Source organism: Pundamilia nyererei, unplaced genomic scaffold (genome assembly GCF_000239375.1).
Source record: "Pundamilia nyererei isolate P.nyererei 1_Seehausen unplaced genomic scaffold, PunNye1.0 scaffold00357, whole genome shotgun sequence".
Lineage (NCBI taxonomy): Eukaryota > Metazoa > Chordata > Actinopteri > Cichliformes > Cichlidae > Pundamilia > Pundamilia nyererei.
The window spans coordinates 188165-199604 of NW_005187758.1; the positions used below are offsets into that span (position 1 = coordinate 188165).

General features: G+C 43.0%; 1 protein-coding gene across 1 annotated transcript in view; it reads right to left on the reverse strand.

The window, feature by feature from the left end:
* The window catches only part of LOC102206834 (sodium channel protein type 5 subunit alpha-like), a 261018-nt gene that overhangs the window by 68424 nt on the left and 181154 nt on the right, over positions 1 to 11440 (reverse strand). The window contains exons 20-21 of the mRNA XM_013915747.1: positions 1566 to 1706; positions 1359 to 1479 (exon numbers count right to left, since the gene is read on the reverse strand). Of these exons, the coding sequence (XP_013771201.1) occupies positions 1359 to 1479; positions 1566 to 1706 (262 nt within the window). The remainder of the gene's footprint in view (positions 1 to 1358; positions 1480 to 1565; positions 1707 to 11440) is intronic.

Here is an 11440-nt window from a genome sequence, read left to right on the forward strand (position 1 = left end):
ATTTTTTATGAAAGTTGATTTCTAAACAGTTTAGAAAATCCAAACTCAAGGCCGTAGATGGTCAGACAGCGGGGCCGCGTAACAGTCTAAGACTTAGAAGATCTCTCTAAGAAGTTCAATAAAATTAACTTCATGTCTACATATTAGAGGGTCTGCTTCCACCAAGTTACTTGCCCAAGGACACAATGACCGAGACTGTCGGAGCCATCCCCAACCCCCGGGCCACAAACCAGTACCGGTCGTTTAGTACCGGGCCGCGAGAGTTGAGTCTCGGGTGTGAAATTCATGGTTATCAGGGCTTTTAACGTTTTTATCGTTATCTCAGTTTCCCTGGGTCTTTTTCCGTGTGTTATGAATAAATCTTCGTTTTTTTGGTACCGGTACTGGTTTTATTTTGTTGGATTTATCCGGCACACCTTAAAGGCTGGTCTGTGAAAGTATTGTCGGGCATAAACCGGTCCATGGCACAAACAAGGTTGGGGACCGCTGCTTTAAATAAATCAAGTTAAGTCTTAAATGCATTTCAAAGATGGAACTGCATGAATGCCACATGCATGGAAGCTTAATTTACTAAAAATCCCATCATATTTTACCAGCTAAGACTTCAGCGTAGTGACTGAGACCATATCCACATCAAGAAAGTCCTTCCTGAGGTCTGTGGCCATTTTTTCAGAGACTTCTGCACAATCAGACTTCTGCTGCTCCTCTAACAGACTGATTTATTTGGGAGGGAACTAAACTACTTCATGGAAACTTCTCTTCAGCTCATTAAAAACATTCACTTTTGCCATCAGACCTGGAAGTTTCATGTTTTTGGTTTAATTTTAAGAGACACACCTGTCAATAATAGTTGACGGTGACCTTTGATGAAAATCTTATTTAAAGAAATTGATTTAGCAGCTTAATCTCATTTGTTAATTATGTACAAAGACTTTTTGAAAAGATGTTTGTTGTTTAACTGCTTCACACGGCTGATTGCTGTTTATGTGTGACTGCTTCTTGGCTGAGGGCAGGAACTTCCTGGAAACAAAGCTGGTCGGCTTTGAGTGGCTCTCACCCAAGAAGATGCTTGGCAAACAACCATCAAATGGCAAATTAATGTGTTTATATCTTTTATGGATCGGCAGCTTATAAATACCAGATATTTTTACTCTTAAATCTCAGATGTCACAGCGCCTTACATGCATTAAACTGAGAAACAGCCGCAGCTGCATGAAAGCAGTCCAAGGCTGGTTACTGAAAGGTGGAAATTAGCCAGATGAGGAGGTCATTGTGAATTCTAACAAAGGTAACACGAGAGGACGAGTACATCCGATCTGTGTTAGTGTGCGACAGAAATAATCTCTGAGGTATGTCACCTATGACAGCACCGTTGGCCTCCGTGTGGATGGTACTGAGGCGTTTCAGCTTCATCATGGCTTTGGCCTCCTTTCGCTTCTGACGACGACGCTTCAGGTTCCCATTAAAAAAATCCACCACCTGAACCACAGACAACATGAAGGAAAACACAGTGTGAGACAGAACGAGCTCTGTGGCAGTTTACAAAGTGACGCACAGACGGGTACCTGTCTGCGGCACCAGGCCAGGCCCCGGGTGATCCTGTGAATAGCGATATGCAGGTTGTTCATCTCCCCGTCGTCGTCTGGAGCCGAGAGGTTGTCAGAGCTGAAACTGCTGAGGAGCAGAGCCAGGAAGAGGTTCAACAGCTGGAGACACAGAGAAAGACAGCGAGGGAGAGACGCTGAGTTTAGAAATTCAGTTTGTAAGACAAGATTCAAACGTGCGTCAGGATGTTCTCTTTGACGTCACGGTTTGCTGAACTGAACTGTGGGTGCGGTGTGAGCGTTGAGAAAACTTTTCAGGCTTTCTTTTTTCAAAAATGATCTTCATTAGTTAGCACTGATGGATATTTGCTGACTTCGCCAGTAAGCACCGAAACACCAGGGTTTCTCCCCAGAGGCTAAATCTGCGTCCTCGCTCCTGTCTGCACTGACCTCTAAAGCTAACAAAGACAGAGCATGGCACAAATCCAGCTGAGTCTCAGGGGAAGCTCATTAATATTTCAGGTACTTCGACATAAATAAGTTTTAATCCACTTTTACAATTTATCCTCTGGAGACCATGCATGTGTGAAGATCTTCAAGGTTGTTAGGAGTCATTAACCCTCCCTTTCACCCAGATGTTCCCAGTTGCTTCCATTCTCTCATCCTTTATTCTTTAGTTAACTCATTAAACACACACACACACTTACACACTCGCACACACACACAGCCTGTGTGGCGTCACAGTGTCCACGGAAGGTTGATTGCTCAGTGTGTGCTGAATAATGCCTGAGGCTCTTAGTAACTGATCACCAAGCCGGAGTGCTGCTCTTAGCCAGATTGCTTTTCTTTAACCACAACTCTGTGTGTGTGTGTGTGTGTGTGTGTGTGTGTGTGTGTGTGTGTGTGTGTGTGTGTGTGTGTGTGTGTGTGGTGACAGGTCAGGTGGCTCAGGTAGCAGCTTCCTGCATTTGTCTTCTGATTTCAGCCAGCAGACCTCACAGCAGCAGACAGGCAGGTTTGTTTCATGCTCAGAGGCACTTCGGCAGGCCTTGCTATGCTTGTAACATAAATGACACCATGAGCACCACAACAGTCAGCACGGGTCTATCTAACAGAACAGCCTACCAGATCAAAGTGTGCAAAGTGTGAAGCTGGAAAAGTTATAAAGGGTTTATCTTCAGATGTAAGATGAGGACTCGCTGCTCCTTTGTGTTGATAAAGAGCCCGATGAGGTGCTTTAGATCATAACGGTCCTGGATGCCCGCCCCCTTGGAGTTTTTTGGGGTGCATCCAACTGGGAAGAGACCCCGGAGTACTCTCCATAGAGATTACATATCTTGTCAAGCGTGGGATTACCCAGAAATAACTGGAAAACATTGTTGGGTAGAAGGGTGACCCAATTTCAGACAAATGAAGGAAAATGTATTAAATGTATTTTTATGGTTTATGAGACCATCTGAGCAAATTTTCTCTAATAGCAAAGGGTTATCGTCATAGTCAACCAAAGACATGTTGGAGAAGTTCTCGCAGATGGAACAAATTTGTCTTTTAACATATGTTGAGTTACAGATCTAACGCCAAAACCCAACCCTAACCAAAGAATCGAGAATGAACCCAAAAACGAAGTGAAAAAGAATCACAGAAGGTTTTCAAATCTACCCTGCATCCTAAACTCTAAACGAGAATCCCTGTATGTCAAACAACGATGCTGAGGCCCTGCTACTTCCTGTTAAAATATTTCCGATGTCAGCCTGGGTATGGGCCCTGTGTCCTCAGGTCATCCTGGTCCAGTCCAGCTCATAATAATTATCTCGCTGTCCATTTCTGCCTCGGCCCATCTATCAAACATTCACACGTCTCATTCACAGCTATTGATGAATGAAGCAGAGCACACACCCCGCAGGCTGGACGTCCCGCGGCTGGTTGTGTTTACGTAACGACTCAACTGGATCTGGCAGCTTTCCAGTTTCTGGTTGTGTAAGAGGAAACCGGGCCAGTGGGTCAATATCTGACACCAGGAAGCAGAACTCTGACATGTGTGTGCAGGCATGCATTACTCGTGTTGTGAGGACATGATGCAGCGCATGCAGTCATGTTGTCAGGACTTCCCTCCCAATTAATAAATCCTCGGTCACTTATATTTATTTATTTGTCCATTTTTTTTTCTTGAGAAAGTTTTCAGTCTGCTTTGTGCAAGTTTGTGAACTCTCCAATTATATTATTTAAGAGCTGTGACTAAATAGTATTATTTTACTTTAAACTGAAACTTTTAATTACCTAGGTTACAGTGTGTGTGTGTGTGTGTGTGTGTGTGTGTGTGTGTGTGTGTGTGTGTGTGTGTGTGCGCATTGATCCCAGCTGGTGGTGGCGGTGTGTGTGCTGTTGTTTATAGTACTGATCAGTGTTCTGCTGTTACAATCCCAGTTTCACCAGCCCAGGTCGCTGGAATTTGATTGGCTGTGCCCTTGACTCAAACACCAATAGATCAATGCAGCTGATTGGTTAACATGGCAACATACCTTGACAGGTCAACCAGTGACCTTGCTGCTTTCCAACAGTCGATAGGAGATTGCTGACAGAAGTCTGTTTTATCAGTTTATTCATTTAAGCCTGTTTATAGGTCAAAATATGCCCAACCTTAATTATGTTTAATTATAGTTTTGGCCACCTGGGGGCAGTAATATCACCGTTAAAAGTGAGGAAACAACCTCCTACACCTACTGCACACCCAGAAGTTTAGCGTAACACCCCCGTCCTTTTCCAGCTACGCTTGTCTCAACAGTATATATCTGCTCTTGGTCTCTACCAACATCTAAAATAAATATCTGGCTCTTTAGCTCGTGAATACTCCACTCTATGGTTCACCAGCTGCCCACTAACTGTCTCTGTCAGCTGTTTGCAGCTGAGTAATTTAATATTGATTCATTCGGCTATAATAGATTTTTTGATTGATAAGATTTGATAAATTATCAGGAATAGTAAACAAAGAAGATCCAAGGTATGAGTTGCTCTCTATCAGTCAGGATTTGGACCAGAAGCTGATATCGAGCACGCCACAGAGTTATGAATAAAAACTGTAACACACCGACTAACATCTGGAAATCCTGTACTCGGTGCTCAATTTCCTATTTTGAATTTAAAAAGTTCCTAAAACAAAACACAAGTATCACACGAAACTTCTAACCTGCATAAATAAAACACGATTCAGGCCAGAGACCATAAATGTGGAGTCATGTTGACTTAATCTAATGTGACAGGTGTCCGCTTGGTTCCAGCAGGACAGTCAAACTGGACTAAAGCCCTGCTGCTGTGAGAGAGAAAACCCTCCGTGAAACAGCTGCATGTATTATGATGAGGAAGTGTGTGAGGTGGATACAGTGAAAGAGGGAGAAGGTTTATAAGTGTGTCCGTGCATCAGCCGTGGATGTGTTTATGCTTGGTGACAGCGTGAGCCATCTGTGTGTGGGAGCGCGTGTCAATTTCTGGACCACCTGATCCCCCCAAATTCACCTCGTTTAACTCGTTAAACGGATCGTAGCAATTAGCCTGGGTATTGGGCCAACCATCCACGCACTCACTCACACACACACACACACACTCACACACACACACACACACACACACACACACACACACAGAAAGTTAAAGGCACAGCTGAGTCACTGGTCGAGCACACGGGCGACAGAAAGATTTTGTTATTTATTTCCATGTATTTCTGATTGGATGTGAGACTAATTTGACCTCTTTTCAAAGTTCAGGTAATATTCTTCTCACTGTTGCTGCGTCTGCTTTACTTTCACTTTATTTCACTTCAAAAAGCCGCACTGATAAAGCCGCACTGATCTCTACTCCATTAACTGTCTGCTTCATTATGTTGGTGATGCTGGTTTAAATCCATTCTAAAGTTTCTGTGCAGGTGAACGAGGCAGAACATCACTTCTTCAAATTACAAACATAGTTTGTATCGATTTTATTGGGTCTGTCTGTGCTTTCAGTGGCTGCATTTTTATGTAACACACCTTGTATCTCTTTTTGCGAGTGCTTCATGAATATAAAATCTAATAATGTACTAATAAGAACTATTATCTTACAGCAGTGGAGCTGGATGCAAATGTATCTGTGAGGAAGAAAAACATCTGATCGAGTTCTGCCCACATCATGATTCGATGTCTACATGCAAATGAGCTTGATGGAGTTGGTGAAGTCCAGCACAAAAAAGTGAGACTGCGGAGACGAACAGACGACAGGTTTGCCTGTAGCTGCTTGGCGAGACAACCCAAGCTAAGTCCTTCTAGAAGAAAGTCAGCAGCCATCTTTGGAACCAGTCTGTCCAGTTAATTTGTCCGTCGGTCAGTCAAATCTGAAATTAACTCATATTTTTATACAGTAACTTTAGTATATTTAATGAAAAGTTTTAAAATCATGCCGTGAATATATTGAGAGTTACAGGAAGTGACGTACAAATGTGGCGCTTTTTATTCTGCATTATTTTTCCATCATTGAGTCCTCATAATGTCTGTACAGGCGTTTAAAGCCAATCAACCAAATCAACTTTACACATGGCATGAACTAAAAAGAGATCAATAACAGGCGTGCACCAACATGATGTCTGCGAGGCAGAGGAACAGAAAGAAATGCTGGTGACCTGGATAAACTTCAAAAAGCACATTTTGGGTCAAACTGCCAGCTCAAAATCAGAGACAACCCAAACGATGGGCTGTAACGCCACCTGTTGGTTTCAAACGCAACAGTTTTTACCTTCATGGTGGTGTTTCAGACACTTCATTGTGTTGATGAAAAGGTGGAGTGCTGAGTTATCAGCTAAGCTTGACAGACATGTTAACATGAGACTCTGTGGGAATCTGACTCACTGTCGAAGCCTGCCTCGAGCGGCCATCAGAGGAACTGCAGGTTTAGCTTCATCTTTCTTGCCCAAACAAATTACAGCAAATTTTGCCTGCTGTGTATTTTAAAATCAGAGATCATTGACTGAGGAAAGCTGTTCCACAGTTTGGGCGCTCCAACCTCAAAAGCACGATCGCCTCTGGTTTTAAGATCAGAGCGAGGGACCGTTAGAAGGGTTCGATCGGAGAGCCGGCTGCGTTGATAAGGCAGGAACGTGTCCACGTACAGCTTTTTGTGTTAGTAACAGTGGATTCTGAATTTCACTGGAAGTCAGTGAAGGGATGCAAGGATAGGTGTAATATGTGAGCATCGGCTAGTTTTGGTTAGCAGCTTTGAACTAAGTGGAGACGAGCTATGGAAGACCTACAGATGCACACGATGATCAATCTTTAATCATTCACATTGTGTCAGGGGCTGGGTCTGTGAGCCGGCGTTTGTGTGATTTTGTGTTATGCTCGTATGTTAAAATCATGTGCTGTTCTTAAGTTTGGTTTGCTGGTTTGTTTTTTCTATGCTTCGTCTGTGTAGGTTCCCCTTGTGTCCCTCTGTCACTCCCTCTGTCTCGTGTCAAGTTTGCGTGTCCCAGTTCATGTCTCTTCACATTTCCTGTTTTATTTTGAAAGTCTTGTTTCTATGGTCTTTGTGCTTAGTGTACTTTTCCCTGTGGTGTCATGATTATTTGTGTCAGCTGTGTTTCCCCAGGTGTTTCCATTTCCCCCGTTACCCTTCTGTGTATTTAAGCCCTCTGTCGTTCTCTGCTCAGTGTTGGTCCGTCTGCTTGTCTTGTCACAGTATATTTTCTGGATTGTTTTCACGCGTCTGTTTAGGTCTCTATTCATATTTCGAGTCGTAGTTTTTAGAGGTGCCTGTTCAGATTCACGTCACATCAATGTTTTCATGTTGAGTTTAGTTTATCCCAGTTTAGTCTTGCCTTGTTTTTCTGTTTTGGACTTCAGCTAATAAACTGCTGACTTTTGGTTAAAGCTTCGTCTCTCTGGTGTCTGCTTTTGGGTCTGTTTCACAGACACGGATGAAGTTTGCATGTGCTGGATGTTGTTTGTTGTGAAATAAAGCGAGCATCTCGCTCAGATCTACAGAGTCCCGTCATTCATCACGGTCGCTGACTCGCTGAATACTTTCATCATTAAAGACCGACTGTGCATACAGGAGCGCTCAGCTCTGAGTGAAGTTCATCTCGGGTAGTCGAGGAGAGCCCAAGAATCAGCTGCTGCTGTCCTGGATAATTTCATGAGCAACAAACACACACACACACACACTCGCGCACACATGGGGGAGGTGGTGGTGATGAATGGGCAGGTAACACGATCTGCTTTTGGTGCTTCTTCTCGTCACAACAAACCCCTGTGAGCAAAGCCCCCTGGGAAAAAACGTTTGCAACGTGAGAGATGAAGAACGAGAGAGAAGGGTGAGAGAGGGAAGAGGAGAGAAAGAGAGCGCGCGAGGAGAGGACGAGGTTATCTCTGAGTCTGTAATATTGTTTTATATAATGTTTGAACACAGGGAGGACAAATTGAGTTACAGCGACGCCTAAAATGTACAAATACAGAAGCAGAAGGCTGCGAGATGTGAACTAAAGTATATGGACGCTCTACTAAAACGGTTTAGAATCACTAACAGAAACGCTGGAGCCTCAGACTGATCATTAAAAGACATGTTAGGGTCACATTTCCACAGGAGGACGTGCCGTCTGTCATTTCCCACAATCTGTGGTTGGAGCGTTTTGAGGATTTTGCATTCAGAATAAGACTCAGTGTGTTTCAGATTAATACTCCCAACCTGAAGCTATGGGAACGTGATCATCCCGGGGAGTTGCCAGACAAGGTTTAAAGCCATTAAATACAAAGAGGGATAATTGGACCGCACCACCACTTCCTGCTGAAAGGGACAATGTGTGTCTTCTTTCATTTAAAAACAAAGTATTTGTATTTAATTAAATATTTGCGTTTAGTGTTTAATGATTTTGATTTTCTTCTTTGGTGTTTAGTTTATTAACAAACCAGAGTATACTGCATTGTTTGTTGTTTACAATTGTGTTTTGTTTAGTTACCCCTCGTGTGTCATAGTGGTCTGCTCAGCCATTGTATGATCCTTGTGCGTCATTTCATGTGCGGGTCAGTTATGTGTGTTTGGGCACTCATTTGGTTTGTTAAGTTAAGTTTTGTTTATTTGACCTCTTTTATGAGCTCAACATTTATTGCTTTTGTAAATATGATTTTTGGGGGTTAAATAAATGAAAACCATGTTTTTCTAATAATTCGGTCCTCAACATTTACCTTAAAATTAAGTTCAGCTCTGTCAGTGTTTCTGTGGTAACCGTGGTAATAACTACTGATCTTAGTAGTTATTGCTTATTTTTTTAAGGAAACCAATGAGAAATCAAAAGAAATGACCCAATTTCAAAAGGCTGTAATTAATAAAGTAATAAACACAAAAGCTTGCAGTAAATTTTATAATATATGGGTGAATATAATGTTTTACATAAAAAGCAACTTTCACAAGTGCCCAATATGTCTTCCTTGGATGAACAGCATACTATATGTCCTCCATCCATCTGTCCATCTATCATCCATCCATGCATCCATCCATCTGTCCATCTATCATCCATCCATGCATCCATCCAGCCTCCATCCATCCATCCATGCTGCTGATGGAACCTATTTTACACATGTCAGTAATCACATACTTGGTTCTAAATGTGCAACTGAAACTGATGTGTTGGGTTTTCTGCCCTGGGTTTGTCTCTTAGGTATCACGTACTGGAGATGTTTTAGGACAACTATGAACAAACAAAAACAGTTCAGTCATAATTATCCAACCAGGTGTTTGTACGGTTGTTTAATAGGATAGCTGTGCTCTCTGTGGGGGTGTCAGGGGTAGAGTGCTGTTAGGAGGCAAGCCTGTCACAGCTGTCACAGGACGAGAGGTTGGACAGGTTCTCAGTCCATCATAAGGCTCATAGTTCTGTGCGATCCACTGGGTTTAAACATCAGTATTGGACACTGAGATGATGCAGTTTGCGAGCCTCTCAGTGTTTACAGCATGGACATTTAATCATTTTACACAAAAAGTAGCGCTTTTGGGGGTTTATCATTATAAACTCCATGTTCCGGACACAGAGGAAATAAAAAGATTGTTAGTGCTAAGAGTTAATATTCTTTATCTCCACTGGACTGATTAATACAAGCCCAGCGTGTCCTGGTTTCCATAATTGTCCACTTTTTCATTGTGTTCTGAATCCTGTTGTTTTATTTTTAACTTATAATAAAACTCGTCTTAGAAAAATATACATTTAATGTAACAGAGTTGATGCATCCCACCATTTATTTTCCTCCACACGTGTGTTGTTTCTGCTTTGACCTGAAGCACCTCATATAAGACCTCCACCAGATGTTTCTTCTACTAAGAATAATCCATCCAGCATATATGTAATTAATCGATCAGACAATTCAAACTGCTGATTTGTGCTGTTTGAGCAGCTTTGGAGGCCCTGTTAAAAATGACAATGATAAAAGTGAATGTACATGTATAAATGAACGGAGAGGAAAAGAAGTGGAAAAAAAACAGGAGAAGAAGAGGAAGAGGAGGAGGAGGAGGAGCGCAGAGGCAGGTGTGCTGCTGCTCAAGTGCTGGCTCAGGAAAACACATTCAGCCGCTCATTTGTCATAAAGAGAAAAAGCAAAGAAACATCTGGTTCCCTCTGTGCAGCTGCACACACACAGACACACACAGTTCAGGAACACAGTCTGCAGGAAGTAGCAGGAAACACTTTTCAGAATAAAAGCCCAGAAACAAAGGCAGCTCAGACACTGTTTCTGAAGAACATCAGGACAGAGATCTACATGAATGAATCCATTACTCTATTAGGATAATCCAGTGATTTACAACTTTAATCAACTTCACATTTACCTTTAATGACAAACTATCTATCCCAGGGGTGGGCAGTCTCAGTCCACGAAGGCCGGTGTCCTGCAGGTTTTAGGTCTCACCCTGGGTCAACACACCTGAATCACATGATGAGTTCGTTACCAGGCCTCTGGAGAACTTCAGGACATGTTGGCTGTTTCCCAATTCAGGGTCTGCAGCCTCAACGATCCTCAAGGGCCGCGTACTCAAAGACCGCTAAGGCCGGAAGTGCGAGGCTTGTGAAATGGGACGGTCTAGCCTCCGTCGCGCTGCCCAGGTTGCCTAGCAACCATGATACTAACCACTGGAAACGTGTCATACAGCTGTGTTTGACAGAAATGAAGGAGAAAACCTTTTGTTTATTTGTTTGTTTGTTTCTACATGAGCTTTGATCATTCTCTGTAGGATTAAGCTCAGCTATTGATCGGTGTATATTTAAAATAAAGGCTTTAAAACCAAGTTAGTACAAACGTCACTAATGTCACATAACTTTGCCGACATGTCGCCAACAGTAATGTTTTAATGTTCTTCGTTATTAAACATTTGCACATAAATAAGTGACATAATATTCAGTACTTAAAGTGTACTCTTCGGGGGCCCTCATCCGCCGTTTTTTTTCGGCACAATTATCCACACCCAGCGCCACGCTATGCATTCTGGGATATGTTGGGCCACGAAGGACGCATTTGAGGGCCGCATTTCGAGCAGCCTTCAAATTGGGACAGCCTTCGTCGTGTCGCTGTGACGTAATCGGCCTTAAAATGCGGCCTTTAAAGCTGCAGACGCTGAATTGGGATACAGCGGTTGAGGAGCTAATTTAGCCATTTAAATCAGCTGTGTTGGTTCGAGGCCACATCTAAAACCTGCAGGGACACCGGCCCTCGTGGACTGAGATTGCCCACCCCTGATCTGTCCTGTTCTTAAAGGCTATTTGGTGTGAGGCTGTGTTGAGAGTTTGGTTCGCTTTGCCAACAAGATCTTGACAGAAGGATGTGGGCCTTCTGCCGTCACTGAGTGTGTGTGTGTGTGTGTGTGTGTGTGTGTGTGTGTGTGTGTGTGTGTGTGTG